The 18181-nt window shown below is 32.8% G+C and overlaps 1 protein-coding gene and 1 pseudogene across 1 annotated transcript; both read right to left on the minus strand.

Annotated features, from left to right (window-relative positions):
• Positions 1 to 2506: 2506 nt before the first annotated feature.
• On the minus strand, positions 2507 to 5201 carry LOC108997182 (myrcene synthase, chloroplastic-like). Its single transcript, XM_018973336.2, has 7 exons — positions 4960 to 5201; positions 4577 to 4850; positions 4097 to 4472; positions 3732 to 3947; positions 3508 to 3646; positions 3160 to 3408; positions 2507 to 3058 (listed from the first exon to the last, which is right to left on the minus strand). The coding sequence occupies exons 1-7, from the start codon at positions 5158 to 5160 to the stop codon at positions 2756 to 2758; spliced, it is 1758 nt and encodes a 585-aa protein (XP_018828881.2). The 5' UTR covers positions 5161 to 5201; the 3' UTR covers positions 2507 to 2755.
• A 7454-nt stretch (positions 5202 to 12655) lies between these two features.
• On the minus strand, positions 12656 to 16011 carry LOC108997189 (annotated as a pseudogene).
• Between the last annotated feature and the right edge of the window lie 2170 nt (positions 16012 to 18181).

An 18181-nucleotide genomic window follows, 5' to 3' on the forward strand; every position in this document is an offset into this window, starting at 1 on the left:
TAACTAAACTAACAGAAGTGAAACTTGAACTAAAGTAGTGAAGTAAAAAACTAAACTGAAGCAAAGCTATCTCTAATAGAAAATTAACGTTGCAGTGAGTTTGACAAAATTAAATTATCATCTTTGCAGGGTCTAGAGAGGCATCTATCACTCTATTTTCTTGCCCTTTTCTGTAGTCCAGCTTAATTAGAGGAATTAAATTCTTCTTTGAGAAATTTTACATAATATAGTTTTTCAAATATAAATTGTTGATAGAAACTAGGCCATAAATTAATTAAGCAACATAATTTTTTTTAACTATCATCCAAAATTGTGTTTGGCTTTTTTTTTTTAATTGAAAATTTTAAATTGTGTTTGCATCTTTACGTACGGTACTACCTTCAGAAACCTCAAGTTTTAATATATATTTTTTTGGCATCTTGGAAGTCCATCTCGTATCTCCAATAACTCTCAAGCTAGACTTTCATTTTATTGGAAAGTTACAAATTCAGTGGTCTACATTGGAAATTAACTTGTGAGAAGGATTTAAACATCTAAACAAATATATATACCTCTCTAAAGAGTCTATGAAACGGGATTTTCTTGTTTTAACGGTTTTTATTATTTTTCCGTTTAAGTTAACGTTAAAGTTACTTAACGCTGTTCAAGATCTGTATTAATGATTTATAGAGCTCATAAATTCTCGCCGCCTTTGCTTTAAATCATAGTGATCCGCTCAAGATCTTTTTTTTTTTGCTTTTTTTTTTCTTTTGCACAAATCTCAATGTCTCTCTCCCCCGTCTTTGAGGCTCTGATGAAGCTGTCTCTTAATTTTTCCACTTCTTATAATTTTTTTTATTTAAATATGTTTTTAATAATGTAGATATTTGTAGATACAGTATGATCAGTATAAGTAGATATAGCATGTTAAAGTTTTATTTTAAAAAACTTTCACCATTTTTCAATTTGTTATCAAATTTTAGTATTAAAATTTGCATTATTAATTTAAGCTTTCATTAAATTTTAAATTTAAGCATCTTTATTTTGGATTAAAATTTTTAGATATTTGAGAACCTCTTTATGATTAAGGAAGCGTTTTTTAATGATGTACTAAATTTATTTTTAAATGATGTACTAAATTTACTATTTTTTTAAAATAAAAAAAATCACATATTTATTTAAAAATACTTATTTAATCATTAAATAAAAAAAAAATTTGGTAAAAAATTTCGGTAGACATATTCTGTGGTTATAGTGTTTTCTATTGATCTACGCCCAGCACGGTGTAGACCAGCTGGCAAGGTCTGAATCATCCACATGTCCTCTTCATGAGCTTGCCTGCAACTCAATAAGATATCTACACATCCGCCAATGACAATTACCCGCCTAAAAATTAATTTATGATTTAACGTGAAAAACAAAATTTTAGATAGAGTACAGATAAATATGATTGACTTGGTCTAAATATTTTATTACATATTATATATTGGTTGTAATAAAGAGACTATATATATAAATATAATAAAAACTTTGTTTGTATATATTACAAAAGTCAAGGGGTCTGCAAACTATAGTAAGTATCTTAGAATTTTAATTTATAATTATATCTAATTTAATTTAAAATTTAACATTATTCAAATTGAAAATAATATATTCTATACATTTAAAGTGCTAAGACATATGTTAAACTGGATGATAATACTAAAAAGATAGCTACTACTATATTTGTAGTAACAGAAAAGACATTGAATTGTTCAACAGTTGAGTTGATGGAACATGGTAGAAAAGTATCTTTTAAAATTTTTATTCAAAAATTGAGTTTAGTGATAATGAGTTAATTAAAAAATAAATTGGGTTTTTATTAATTATGTAAAGCTTTTTAAAATTTATTTTGTAGGAACATCGACCATATATTAAAAGCGTTGTGGAGAAATTATTAAAAAAAATTCGAAAGATTCAATTTTATGTAGATCCAGAGAAACTGAAGGAGAAAAACATAGGCCTTTTAATGTCCTCTCTATTGAGGCAATGCAATATGAGAAAAATGCTGGATTGTCATCCTATAATCAAAATGATCTCAAACAACTTTCATAAAACTATGGGCGATATTTATTTATAGGACCATGTTATAACTTCTGTTAATGTTCTTATTTTATAATATATCACATCGTGTAAATATTTATAAATTACATAAACATTACACCGTTATTTAATTAACCAAAAATATTACGTCCTTATTAATAAAAAATTAGTTTTTAATAAAAAAAATTAAATATAAACTAAGCAAATGTGCATTGCATGCTGTTTTCACCTAGTGTGTATATATATTTATATATAATAGGATTTAAACATTATCTCTATGTCGATACATATAATATGCATTAGGCAATCCTTGGGCCGTTCATAATTTTGATACTGCCCAGTGCATATATAGATGTTTAGGTAATCAATGCATCAAATGCCAGCGATGATCACAATAAAGAAATGTACATTAACATCATATGCGCCGTTTTATTTCTTTCTAAAATATTAAAATAAAGTGCATATTTATTTCTTTCTAAGCAAAATAAGGGAATATTTTTGGTTTGGCTTGTTCGACATTTATTTTCGAAAGCAGCGGTATTGGTATTGAGATACAGCCAAGTTACCTTTTGGAAAATCTAGTGATCTCCAAATATAAAAAAGAAATGGAAATATTTGTATGTAATTTATTACAAATTAATGACATATTTGAAGTTGAAGCTTCAATCACGTAACCGTATATAACCATCATTCTTTAGTCTTCAGGTATGGGTATGGGATGAACAAGCAATGCTAAAACACGGTCCTTAGTTTCACGGTCTTCAATTCCATGCCCATCTCCATGCTGGTACATGCATTGGGACACTCTTGCACTGTTCATTCCGATTTCAATAAAAGTTTCACTGAAGGAGGAACTTGCACCACGTTCTTCATTAACCTTTTTCCATGTTGCACTAATCAAAGATCTTATGAACTCACGAGCATCTTTCTCACTAGCACCAGTATCATTCATGTAACATTGTATTGATTTAGGATTATCACCCCTCTCTATCTCATCCTGATTTTCAAAATACATATATATAAACATGTTATCCTATGTTAATGTAAAGTAGCATGAAAAATTCATGATTAAAGATTAGGAAAAAATGGTTTGCAAACCGTAGATGTTCCGAGATCATCTGCGAGTCGCACAATCAATGCAATCCAACGAATTATATCTGGATACTCTTCCAATAAATCCAAGGCTTCCTTTGTTATAGGGTTGGTCACAAGAAAATAAGAATGCGCCAATATATTTGGTCCTGCTATTGTAGTCCATGCATTTCCAAAGTATTCTAGAAGACTTGGTGTATATCTTTTGTAGTACCACTTTGCCTCCAACAAATAAGATCTACATAAATCTGCCCACTATACCATTTATGGTGGATCAGCAAACCAAAAGAGTTATTATACATAATCAATATATATTAGAGTAAACAATTATGCATATAAAAGTAATGGCCATACCACCCTTTTAAGGTATCGAACACTGTTGAATCCTTTTTCTTTGAGAATGTTAAAAGCTATTTCGTTAATCGAATTGTAGAGGGTAAGGAAACAAATTTGCATATAATGAGGAAGCTGTTCCATTGCATTGATATCCCATCTACATCACAAAGATTACACTTAGTACTTGCATAAACGATAAGCCATATATGAAGCTTTTGAGGCTTACTGCTACTAATACAAACCTTTCAACAACATCTGTGAAGAGCTCAAGTTCATCCAAAGTGCCATATACATCATACACATCATCTATTGTTGTAATCAATGCATATAGTCTTGTTACCATTCTCCTCTTATACCCAAATTGAGGTTCAAATGATGCTCCCACTGTCCATAAGAAACTCTCCACCACCCTATCCCTCGCAAAGCTCAATTCTCCAAGGCCAGTGCTCTTCCACCATCTTCGTTTGAGCCAAAGAAATAATATCAGTTTAGAACTGTAGATGCACAATTTGTTAACTTTCTAATCATATATATTAAGTAAATGCCCTTGTGTCTATTCTCGTACTTGTTGTCCAAATTACTAAATGAGAATAAACATGCTTTTTACCTCGATACTGCTTTTAGATCTTCTTGGTGGACTGCTTGTACCATGTTGAAATCCAATCTTGCAAACTCAAGCAAGCTAGGGTTCAAATCTTCTCTACTACTATATACATCAATGAACCACCTTGCTTCCAACCTTATCATTCTCCAATGCAATGGAAGCTCTAGAGCGTGGTTCACCATTGTACGAAGATTTTGATCTTTGCTTTTCTCTACATAGTCTTTGAGATGTTTGGTTGCAAAATGTCTTGCTTCCTCCAAGATGCTTTCACCTTCTATCAAGAGGAAGGAGGCTTCGTACAAAGCCAACACTTCTTCAGTATTATTACAAAGACATTCTTTGAAATCTCCATTTTCATCGGTGAAACTCTTGAAAGTCTCTGTAGTCAACACAACTTGCCAATTGTTAAATATATCCGAGGGTTTACAAATCTGACATTTATTTATTAATATTTTACAAAGCATTCTGTAGTAGATTGTTTACCTTGAGGTACTTTATATCCATGTTGTCTTAGCAGTCTAAATTCAAGAGCCGTGGCATATAAACTCTGCTTCTTGCACACATGATCACCACTATGATGAGTATTGTATATATTTTCCAATATGCTCTTTATTTCATCCTCAAAGTGGTAAGATACTCCTAGTCTTTGCAAGACATCAATCAGTTTGAGTTGCTCTAATGGATCCACGACTACTTTGTGAAACATCATTGTAACTTCTCCCTTCAACTTATCAACTTTTTTGGTGAATGTCTCCCCCTGCCAAACCATGCAATTTTTTCATTAGTCGAATCACTTGTATTCCAACAAATATTATAAAAACTACAAAGTAAGACAAACAATGAAAAACAGAAACAATATAATTTACCACATATTCACTACTTAATGATTGGATGTAATCATAATGCCAGATGGTAGGATGATAATTTGCTGATCGTCGAACAATAGTAACATCGTGACTTGAGTTTTCTTTTCTTAGATCTGAGAAAGGTGTTTTAGATGGGAGCAGTATAGAGGGTTTGCAATTTCGGATTGAATCAAGAACGGTTAGACACATTGAGTAGGCCATTTGTGAAACTTTGGGTTTCTGATTAATTAAATGGGTTAAGCTGTGGACATTATATATATGATTCACTTATATCCGCACACATATACAGTCCTCGGTTTGGTATCGTCTCTATTGCCACGGTATTAAAGGCACACTCTAATAGGATTTCAAATGTACTTTTCCTGTCCATGGAAACAGATTACCGTGGCTACAGGGGTTGGTGGCAATACATTGGTTGGCTACCAAAGATGTTTTAAAAGCCGACCCCCAAAATGAAAATGTGGCTGTTTGAGAGAAATTTGACATACTTAACTGATCAGACAGGTGGCATGAAGTACTTATGAGGGCCCAAGGACAATGACATATATCGGTTTAATTAATGCCGATCAAGTGGCTGTTTAGGAGAAACGACAGAGATTGTTAAACAGTGATGGGTGCATGAGACTCGTGGGAAAAAAAATTTATCTGTAAAAGTAGATACCTGCTCAATTAGTAAATAACACATATTTAATAAAACTTGATTCAATTTGACTAATATTCGTTAAGGTCTGCTTGTTTATGCCTGAGTCGATTTGTTAGTTCGACTCGATTAATTAAAACTCATTCATATATTGATAGATATATATACATATATATGTTTTCTTAGCTAATAATATAAGCATAGCTCTTTTATAATTAAATATATATTTATACATAATAGGTAAGCTAATTACTTATACTTTATAATTTGTACAATAATTAGTCAATAAGATTTGATAATTTCATACACTTGTACGTGGAAAAAATATATGAAATAGATATATTCCATCATATTATGTGTATGTATTAATAATTTCTATAGGTATATAATATATTTTTATTATGGATAAATATCAACTAGTTAGATATTAATTATTTATAAAATTTTAAAATCTTATAATTCAATAGAAGTTCTACTTGTTAGTTGTATAAATTTAATATTAGATTTTTTATTTATCTAATTTATTAATTGTTAAATTTTATTCAAAAAATAAAAAAATAAACAATTCGACCTGAGCTAGCTCGAGCTCGTCTCAAAAAAAAGCTCGAGCTCGAGTTCAAGTTAGAAATTTAGCTTGCCGAGTTGAGTTGCAAAGAATAAATAAAAATTTTGAGTTCGGCAAGCCAAAGACTGGCTCAGTTAAATTCGATTACAGCCCTAGCTGCCCCACACAAGCACACGTAACCATCACAAATACCAGCAACACCACCAACAACCGGAAACAAGTAGAAAATGACAATATAAGTTGTAGTTGTGGAAACTTATGGCATATATGCACCGCACCGTTCATCATGTGAGTCTCGATCTCGACGTATTTAAATAATCAATAAATGCTGTAGGGTTGATACATGATGTTTTATTTCTCTGCAAATTCAGGTTGGAAATTTCAGAAATGAATTGTAGGGATCTAATTCTAGAATTTAACAGAAAGTGAGAAAAACAATTAATTCAATCTATATATATATATATATATATAAATATAAGGGAATTACCTCTTGATAAACTTATTGTCATGCAAGTACGTATACCAAAAAAAATCAATTGAAGAATTTAATCATTGTAATAGAATCAGAAGATTATATTTAAATAGAAATGCGATATCGACAATGACAAGATTCATAACGATACTAAAAATGTGTAAATGATAAATTAATGAATGGCACAAGATTAACTAGAAAAATACCAGATAATTAGCAAAGAACGTGCAGATCGATTTGAACAAAATATCCAATTATATTTGTAAAAATAGAGTTTTCAATAAACAAAGTAATTTCCTCTAATATATATTCCATTAGCTAGTATGTATTTACACACACCTATATTTATATGCACCATATTGGAAATAAGTTCAGGTAGTGTTGGTAAAAAAATCAAGCCTGCTTAAGTTCAGGTACTCCAGATCGTCCTCATACCATATGTGAGATGTATTGACACTCACAAAATAATTATTGTTACGCACTCCCAAGCTAAGATTTGAGGCATCCCACCAATTACATTTAAACAACCAGACCATATATCCCCCACGTACTTTAACGCTATGATATCTTACACAATTCCGTAGAAGTCAATGATATCATCCCCATGGCTTCCTTCAACTACGAATCCACAATTTTGAATTTTTCTATATCGTTCTCTATCAGTTGTGTGAAATCTATATCCACGCACCAAACATCCTAAGTACTGGATGGCCCGCCTGGATGGGCGACATGTTAGAGCATACAGTTCTAGTGAGATTTCTTCTGAATTTTCACCATATTTCGATACAACCTATATCAATAAATATTATTATATATATAAAAAAGTAGAGTTTAGTAGTATGAAGTTCGTATTTTAAAATGGGGCATAACAATAATATCGTATGTTCAAACCACGAGGTAAATTCGTCTTTGTGCGTCTTTTCTACGTCAGTTACACCATTCAAGCAAAATAGTTGTATATGTTCGCTGCGCATGTGCATGTGAATGGTTAATTTGTATGAAGTTATACTATATTATTATACATAAATTTAAAGATAATATTGAGTTAGAGGATCATCACTAACCTCAAGTAGTGATCAATCTCTGCGCAGTTATTCAAGACATACCATCGAGCTCTTTTAAACTCTCTCCCACATAGGTCATAGTTCCCTTGTGTGTCTATGAGATGCACGGTCTGGGAAAACACAGCAAATGTCGATGAGACTCCTATCTCTCGTCTACCTTCATAATTTCGGTCTGGTCGTGTAAATCTAGTATCAACCCCACGAAAATACATTGAACAAAATGTATGCAACTCATTATTAATATATGACTCTGCAATCGAACCTTCTGGATGAGTTTTATTCCCCACAAATCGCTTAAGTTTTCCTAAAAACCGTTCAATAGGATACATCCATCTATACTGAACCGGGTTAGCGACTAAAGCCTCACGAGGTAAGTGCATAGCCAAATGAACCATTTCATCAAAGAATGAAGGTGGGTACAAACTCTCTAATTTGCACAATATTACTACAATGTCAGCTTCCACTTTTAACAATCCATCAACTTTCAACGTTCTACTATAAATGTCTCTAAGAAATCCTCCTAATTCTGTTAGAGCTGTACAAACATCTCGAGTAAGCTTTCCATGCACACCAACCAGCAACAGACGTTGTAGAAATACATGATAGTTATGACTTTTAAGACCAGTCATCTTCTAATCATGTATTCGAACACATCTTGTCATTTTTGAAGCATAGCCATTGGGTAATTTGATTGTCATAAACTAATCATAGAATTTTTTTCTCTCATCATTTGAAAGTGTATACCATCCGATGAGCATATAAGCTGACAACTCATTATCTTACAAATGCAACTTCGGTCTTATCTCCAGCTCCTTTAAGTCATTACGAGAGTTAGCTGTATCTTTTGTCTTCCCTTCTATTGACATCAGAGTGCCCAATATTTTCTCACATATATTTTTCTCAATGTGTATAACATCTAAATTGTGGCGCAATGTTAAGATAGACCAGAATGACAATTCAAAGAAAATACATTTTTTTGTCCAATTCAACTCCACTACTTGTCGTTTTCTCTTTCGAACTCTTGTACATTTCCCAAATCTATTTTTTGAAACATCCCGCAACTGCGCGATAATATCATTTCTAGACAACTCTGGCGGTGATGACCTATGCTCAACCATTCCATCAAATATCGCTCTATTTGAACGCCATCTATGATCATGTAGTAAATAACGACGGTGTCCTATAAAACATAATTTCCTACCATGACTCAACTACTGAGACTGTGTATCTTTATTACAAACAGGACAAGCCATTTTACCTTTTGTGCTCCACCCAGAAAAATTTTCATATGTTGGAAAATCATTTATGGTCCACATCACTGCAACATGCATCTTGAACTCCCTCGACAAGGCCGCATCATATATACTGACACCCTGATCCCACAACTCTTTCAACTCTGCAATCGGTGGTTGCAAATATACATCTAATTCATTCCCTGGTGACCTTAGCCCTGATATCAGTAAAGTCATCATAAAAAACGGATCCTTCATACACTTCCAAGGTGACAAGTTTTAGGGCATTAATATGACAGACCAATTACTATGAGAAGTGCTCATGTTGCCAAATGGATTAAAAACATTCGTTGCTAAACCAAGACGTACATTGCGAGATTTTTCAGCAAACCATGGATACTCGACGTCAAATTTCTTCCATTGTAAGGAATCTGCATCATACGAGAGGAAGTTTTTATTTTGGACTCTTTCTGTGTGATGCCAAGACTTATCTTTGGTAGTCAACCGGGATGTAAATAATATTTGAAGTTGAGAAATCAACGAAAAATGTCTTAACACTTTTTGGGGTACATTACGCTTATCGAATGTCTATCTTGACTCATGACATACTAGGCATGAGTCAAATTCTGCATATTACTGCCAATAAAGAACACAATCATTTTTGCAAGTGTGGATGATATTATAATCAAATCTTAACCCTCGCTTCATAAAAATTACGGGGGTACTACGTTATCCCGAGGAAGAACCTCTTTAAACAATTCTAGCAACATGTCGATAGCCTTGGTAAAAATACGACAAATAGACTTAATATAGAGCAACCTCACCGTGAAAGATAACTTGCTATGACGAGTGCACCCTTCGTATAACTCTCTTTGTGCATCCTCCCACAATCTTGCAAAGTTACCATTTCGCTCGAATGATTGTGCAGATGTTCCTTCTCCATCCCTCATCCCAAATATTCCTATCCCTAGATCATCTAACATCTTAGTCATATCCTCTCCATTATCATCACTGTCATCAAGATCATCCACATTAATGTCGTCTATGTCGATTTCGTGACCTTCCTCCATTTGATTGGTCTGACTGCTAAATTTAACTCTTTTGGGAATTGATTCGCCATGAAAGACCCAATGTGAATATTTAGGATCAATTACATTTACAAATAAATGATCCTCTACTACCACCAAATTATAAGAACTAAGATTTTTGCACTTCTTGCACGGACATCTTATAAATCCTCGATTGTCAACACTCATGCGAGCAAACTGTATAAAAAACTTCACCCCTTGTGCATTCTCTTTGTAGTCTCGCCCAAGTCTATCTCCCAAACATCTTTTAAGAGAATATTTGGCCACAACTCTCGAATGGGTCTAAGGTTTAAGTACATATTAAAATAATCCTGAAATCCAAAATTGTCCAACTCTTACAATTATACAATAAATTTGAAAGCAAATCACATTCCAAATCACAAATACATTGCAAAATTACATTACTAATCACCAATATTATAAATATTTTATAAGTATTAAACAGTAATTTAAGTATTAACAATTGCTATGTTATATTATATTTTAAGTTTAATTTTAATTTTACTGCAAAATATTTTGTAATTATACTATATAGTTTTGTAATTAAATATTTTATTAGTATTAAACATTAATTTAAGTATTAACAATTGCCATGTTATATTATATTTTAAGTTTCCATTTTAATTTTGGTGCAAAATATTTTGTAATTATACTATATAGTTTTGTAATTAAATATTTTATAAGTATTAAACATTAATTTAAGTATTAACAATTGCTATGTTATATTATATTTTAAGTTTCCATTTTACTTTTAGTGCAAAATATTTTGTAATTATACTATATTGTTTTGTAATTAAATATTTTATAAGTATTAAACATTAATTAAGTACTAACAATTGCTATATTATATTATATTTTAAGTTTCCATTTTAATTTAAGTGCAAATTTTTTTTTAATTATACTATATTATTTTATATTTTAAGTATAATTTTTATATATGTTATTAGTCTTTTAAGTAAAATCTTGCACTTAAAATCTTATTAGTCTGTTCAAATATGATTCTGTTCGAACAAGATTCTGTGTGGTGATTAGTAATGTAATACAAAAGAAAAATAGAAAAAAAAAAGTAATACCTCTTATAAACCTCTCATCTCTCTCACTAAGTCTGTTCCTCTCTTTCTCTCTCTTCACAACACTCTTTTACACACACAAAATCGCATGCCGTGCTCTGCTTCCAAAGAAATCCATGTTAATTGTGAAAATGAACTGGAGGTTGAGGTATTTGAATCTGTGAAATCCTATTCGAATGGATATTTACGCATTTGAACATGAAAATTTCAAATAAGCTCCAAATTTGTCACAATTTAATTCACGTTCGAACATACAATATTGTTGTTCGAATTAACAAATCAAAATATTACTTGGCATATTCTTCAAATGTGGAGAAGCTCAAAGGGTATTTTCGTAACACTATTTGAACAGTTCATTCGAATGAGGAATTTTCACGTTCAAATAAACTAATATTAAGAGTATTTGGAGTGGTTTCCCTCCAAACACATTCCACGAGATAAATTAGTTAATCTCGTTCGAACGAGATGTTATTGGGTTCGAACTAATAATAGTTATTATACTTATAAGTAATTTCCTATAATTTTAATAATCTATTGTATAAAATATTTTAATATTATATAGTATATAATATATATATACTATAGCAACTATTTTATATTATAATTGAAAATATATAATATACTTTTGGTCTAATAGTTAATATAATACTTATACTATATATACTAATTATTAATATATAGTACTTATAACATAGTTAGTATTATATTATTATTTAACTTATATGAGAATAATAATCAAAGTTTATTAATATATATATATAGTAATATTTTACTTCTAATTTAGCACTATATATTATATAACTTACTACCTTGTAATATAAAATATAATAAATATAGTTATCGTAACTTATAACAGTAACTAGTAACTATAGTTAATGTTAAATTATTACATAACTTATATGAGTATAGTTATCATAACTTATAATAGCTCTAGCATTAGCTATATAGTAACTATATAATACTTACACTATAGTAGCTATATAACTAATAAATACTATATATATATATTAATTATATTAACGAGTATAGTTATCATAATTTATAATAGTTATAGCATTAGCTATATAGCAACTATATAATACTTACACTATAGAAGCTATATAACTAATAAGTACTATATATATATATTAATTATATTAACAAGTATAGTTATCATAACTTATAATAGCTATAGCTATATAGTAACTATATAATACTTACACTATAGTAGCTATATAACTAATAAGTACTATATATATATATTAATTATATTAACAAGTATAGTTATCATAACTTATAATAGCTATAGCTATATAGTAACTATATAATACTTACACTATAGCTATATAACTAATAAGTACTATATATATATATTAATTATATTAACAAGTATAGTTATCATAACTTATAATAGCTATAGCTATATAGTAACTATATAATACTTACACTATAGTAGCTATATAACTAATAAGTACTATATATATATTAATTATATTAACTTGTATTGTTATCATAACTTATAATAGCTATAGGATTTGTATAACTAGTAACTATAGTTAGTGTAAAGTAGCATGAAAAATTCATGATTAAAGATTAGGAAAAAATGGTTTGCAAACCGTAGATGTTCCAAGATCATATGTGAGTCGCACAATCAATGCTATCCAGCGAATTATATCTGGATCATACTCTTCCAATAACTCCAAGGCTTTAGGGTTGGTCACAAGAAAATAAGAATGCACCAGTATATTTGGTCCTGTTATTGTAATCCATGCATTTCCTAAGTATTCTAGAAGGCTTGGTGTATATCTTTTGCAGTACCACTTTGCCTCCAACAAATAAGATCTACATAAATCAGCCCACCATACCATATATTTGTGGTGGATCAGCAAACCAAAAGAGGTATTATACGCAATCAATATTAGAGTAGATAATGATGCATATAACAGTAATGACCGTACCTCCCTTTTAAGGTATCGAACACTGTTGAATCCTTTTTCCTTGAGAATGTTAAAAGCTTTTTCGCTAATCGAGTTGTAGAGGGTAAGGAAACAAAGCTGCATATAATGAGGAAGCTGTTCCATTGCATTGATATCCCATCTACATCACAAAGATTACACGAGTACTTGCAGAAACGATAAGCCATATATGAAGCTTTTGAGGCTTACTACTGCTAATACAAACCTTTCAACATCTGTGAAGAGCTCAAGTTCATCCAAAGTGCCATTTACATCATACACATTATCTATTGTTGTAATCAATGCGTAGAGCCTTGTTACCATTCTCCTCTTATACCCAAATTGAGGTTCAAATGTTGCACCTACTGTCCATAAGAAACTCTCCACCACCCTATCCCTCGCAAAGCTCAATTCTCCAAGGCCAGTGCTCTTCCACCACCTTCATTTGAGCCAAAGAAATAATATCAGTTTAGAACTGTAGATGCACAATTTGTTAACTTTCTAATCATATATATTAAGTAAATTCCCTTGTGTCTATTCTCGTACTTGTGGTCCAAATTACTAAATGTGAATAAACATGCTTTTTACCTCGATAATTCTTTTAGATCTTCTTGGTGGACTGCTTGTACCATGTTGAAATCCAATCTTGCAAACTCAAGCAAGCTAAGGTTCAAATCTTCTCTAATACCATGCATATACATCAATGAACCACCTTGCTTCCAACCTTATCATTCTCCAATGCAATGGAAGCTCTAGAGCGTGGTTCACCATTGCACAAAGATTTTGATCTTTGCTTTTCTCTACATAGTCATTGAGATGTTTGGTTGCAAAATGTCTTGCTTCCTCCAAGATGCTTTCACCTTCTATCAAGAGGAAGGAAGCTTCGTACAAAGCCAACACTTCTTCAGTATTATTACAAAGACATTCTTTGAAATCTCCATTTTCATTGGTGAAACTCTTGAAAGTCTCTATAGTTAACACAACTCGCCAATTGTTAAATATATCTATGGTTAAAAATCTGACATTTATTTATTAATATTTTACAAAGCATTTGCAGAATATTGTTTACCTTGAGGTACTTTATATCCATGTTGTCTTAGCAGTCTAGATTCAAGAGCCGTGGCATATAAACTCTGCTTCTTGCACACATGATCGCCACTATGATGAGTATTGTATATATTTTCTAATATGCTCCTTATTTCATGCTCAAAGTGGTAAGATACTCCAAGTCTTTGCAAGACATCAATCAGTTTGAGTTGCTCTAGAGGATCCACGACTAGTCTGTGAAACATCATTGTAACTTCTCCCTTCAACTTATCAACTTTTTTGGTGAATATCTCCCCCTGCATGCCAAACCGTGCAATTTTTTCATTAGTCGAATCACTAGTATTCCAACAAATATTACAAAAACTACAAACTAAGACAAACAATGAAAAACAGAAACAATATAATTTACCACATATTCACTACTTAATGATTGGATGTAATCATAATGCCAGATGGTAGGATGATAATTTGCTGATCGTCGAACAATAGTAACATCATGATCACTTGAGTTTTCTTTTCTTAGATCTGAGACAGGTGTTTAATTTAGATGGGAGCAGTATAGAGGGTTTGCAATTTCGGACTGAATCAAGAACGGTTAGACACATTGAGTAGGCCATTTGTGAAACTTTTGGTTTCTGATTAATTAAATGAGTTAAGCTGTGGACATTATATGTATGATTCACTTATATATAGTCCTCGAGTTGGTATCGACTCTATTGCCACGGTATTAAAGACTCACCCTAATAGGATTTAAAAGGTTTCCTGTTCATGGAGACAAATTACGGAGGCTAAAGGTGTTGGCAGCTATATATTGGTTGGCTACCAAAGATGTTTTAAAAGCCGCACCTCCAAATGAAAATGTGGTTGTTTGAGAGAAATTTGACAAACTTAACTGGGGCAGGTGGCATCAAGTTATGAGGGCCAAGGACAAAGACATATTAGAGAGAGAGAGAGGTGAAGTCCTAATTAACTAAGGAATTTAAATGCAAAGCATACGCCAATTTTTTATTTTTATTTTTGAATCCTTGTAGTTTTATTAATTTAGCCTTCTCTCAGTTTATTAGTTTTGGTATTTCTAATATTTCCTTTCCTAGTCTTCTTTTATTTTTTAGTTTTTAGTACATTTTTAGTATATAGTCTGTGAGGATCACGCCAGTCCACGGGAACAGAACATGTGATACCCCTGTATTTACGTGTAATTTAAGTAAGTAAATTTTTTTAATTAATTAAGATTGTGGGCTTCCTTGTTTTAAATTTTAGATGATTTACGTGGTATTATTTTAAGATTTTTAACTGTTAATTTAATGTGTTTGCTTGTTATTAATTATTGTTCATTATTTAAATTGCTCCTTATTTTAAATTAGTTTATTGTTGGATTTAATTATTTTATTTTTATTTAGCCACTGTGTTTAAATTAGTTTATTCAAATTGTTGTTTTGAAAATTTTCAATGGATCAATTTCGAGACCCCGATTTGAAAGACTGGATCTTATTTCTTTCCCTTCATGTTTTTTTTCCTCTTTTCTCTTTTTTCCTTTTCTCTTTTCTTCTTTCTTTTTCTTCGTTTCTCTCCCTTGCCTCCCAACCCGTGCGACCTCCCCTCCCTCTATGTTCTCTCTGTGCATCTCTCCCCCCAGCCCACCGCCGTGTGCCGCCGTCTGGCGTCACCGCTCAGCCCACCAGCTCCACCACTCTCCGGTGACCTCCCACACCCCAACTTCCCTTCTCCACACTCTCTCTCTCTCTCTCTCTCTCTCTCTCTCTCTCTCTTCCCGCGCATCACCCTCCCTCTCTCCCCCCGTCCGTTGCTTTGTCCTCCACAGCGCCGCTGTGCGCCGTCATCGACCACCATATTTTCACCACATCACCGGCGACCACCCAGCTACCTAACCCACCCATACTTAGCCCAGATCGGCCACCGGTAAGCCCAACCATCTCCATTTCCGTTTTGAGCTTTTTGCACTCCAACCGCCGCCACCCACGGCCAACCACTACTACTATTAGCTTCACCGACATCCCTAAACTCTTCCCTAGTAATCTCAAGTCTTCATTTGTCTCCATTCAAAATCTAGCATTTTGAGACCCACGACCATAGTGCATTTTGCACTGTTACGTTGTTGTGTTGCCACTTCTAGTACCTCTGTGATCATTCGAAAATTATATTATAGTACTGTAAGTATTTTTCCAAAGAACTTTTGAGATTTAAATGTATTTTTGCACTAACTTATATTTATTGTGAACTGGTTGGTTATGCCGGACTGAGTCCGAGGAGTAAGGGGGCTGGTCAGATTGGAGGATTGAGTTGTTTGTGTGATTGGACTATGTTGGGATTTGTTGGCTGTTGAATATTTTTGTTGTGTCATATACAATGCATTTACACGCATGTTCGTGTTTGTAACTGAAAATTGGGTTTTCGCATAATTGCATACATGTTCATGTGTATATGTGAAATACTGAATTTTCATTTCTGAAATGATTTTGAGTATATTTGAAGTGATTGGATTGGCTGATTTAAGAGAAAGGAAAAGAGACTGTAGGAATGGTGGTAAGCAGGGATGGTGGTATAGTCCCGCCTGTGATTCCCACCTACGGTGCATGGGGCAGGGATGGTGGTAGAGTCTCGCCTGTGATTCCTGCCTACAGTGCTCTGATAAGTACCTCTCGTGTGAAAATGAACTGTAGGGAATCGGGATGGTGATATAGTCCCGTATGTGATTCCCACCTACAGTGTTATGATAAGTACCTCTTGTGTGAAAAGGAACTGTAGGGATGGTGGTATAGTCCCGCCTGTGATTCCCGCCTACAGTGTCCGATAAATGATTATGTTATCAGTTTATAATTTAATGGTTATGAGCACATTTTCTGGGAAAATGACGGATATTATTCAGGGCGTTTTTGGTCAAATGAGATTTTTTTGGCGCGCATTGGAAAATAATCATTTTCTGGAAAAATGAGGTTTTAGATCACATTTGTGTTTCTTTATGTACTCATGTTTGTTGGCTACATTAATGCATTTTTATCTTTTGGATTGCTTGGTTGATTACTTGCTGAGATTCATATTCTCACGGTATTTAATACCCTGCGGTACTGTTTTATTATATCACAGATTTTGATGCAGATAAGGACGAAGAGCCTGAGGATTTGGCACCGTCGGAGAAGTGATTTGGGATCACTTGCTTGTGTATTGGGATTTGTCCCCCACTTTTTGGCTATGTATTTGGTTTGTATTATATTTATATTAGATAATTGTATAACTTTTTAAAAGTAATTTATTTTGGATATCTGTGTTTAAATATCTGGTACTTAGTTGGCTAACTCTTAATTAACCACTGCGATTTTTGTTGTGCACTTATTGCATGTTGCACACACTTGAACACTTATCGTTGGAATGTGTGGCCCGTGTTGTCATCATCCCGACGTCATGATTCCGGCATTTCCGTATGTAGGAGTCGGGGCATCACATAACACTTTCTAAGGGAAGGTGGAAGGCAAAGAAGAGAGTCTTTTCTTGGAAATATGGAAGATGAGGCAATGGTGACATGTAAAGTGTAGCAAATCTAACAGGGCGAGCAACACTATGTGGAAGGCTGAGTTGATATACCTAAGCACAAGGTGAAAGAAATGATTTGTTACCCAAAGTTAGGCAAGAAAGAAGAGGCATCAACCATATCAAGGCGAGAAATAAGAGCTAAAGAGGCTGGTAGCTTGGGCGAAGGGCGAGATATGAGCCTAAGGTGAGCAACGTTCACGGACAAGATCCATTCTGATGTAAGGGCTTTCTGGATAACAGTGAAATACTTAGAAGGTAGAGGCCCATACTCAACTTGAAAGGTCACACGTGGAGTGAGTTTGCAAAATGAAAATTACGACTGTGCAGACAATATCATTTGAACCTAGAGGTATGGTTCAATGCCATGTGGGAAACCCTTACTTGGGGAAGGATTGCAGATTGGATTAAAGGCAAGCTGTAGCAACGTGTGTGCCTTGTCCCGTCAATCTATCTCTGTCATCTTGCAGATGGACAGTTGAGATTTAAGGTGTAACGACCCGATAAAATATTATTAGGGATCTGGTATGGATGATTTTATTGGGCCTAAATTAAGTTAAATGA

Source organism: Juglans regia, chromosome 13 (genome assembly GCF_001411555.2).
Source record: "Juglans regia cultivar Chandler chromosome 13, Walnut 2.0, whole genome shotgun sequence".
NCBI classification, from domain to species: Eukaryota; Viridiplantae; Streptophyta; class Magnoliopsida; order Fagales; family Juglandaceae; genus Juglans; species Juglans regia.

What these genes read in the sequence shown, in the direction of transcription:
- LOC108997182 (XM_018973336.2), bottom strand. Translation starts at nt 5,160, where the DNA reads ATGGCCTACTCAATGTGTCTAACCGTTCTTGATTCAATCCGAAATTGC. An exon ending in TGGATATAAAGTACCTCAAG is followed by an intron (nt 4,473 to 4,576) that starts GTAAACAATCTA and finishes TGTTGACTACAG; the next exon opens with AGACTTTCAAGAGTTTCACC. An exon ending in TTCACAGATGTTGTTGAAAG is followed by an intron (nt 3,647 to 3,731) that starts GTTTGTATTAGT and finishes TTTGTGATGTAG; the next exon opens with ATGGGATATCAATGCAATGG.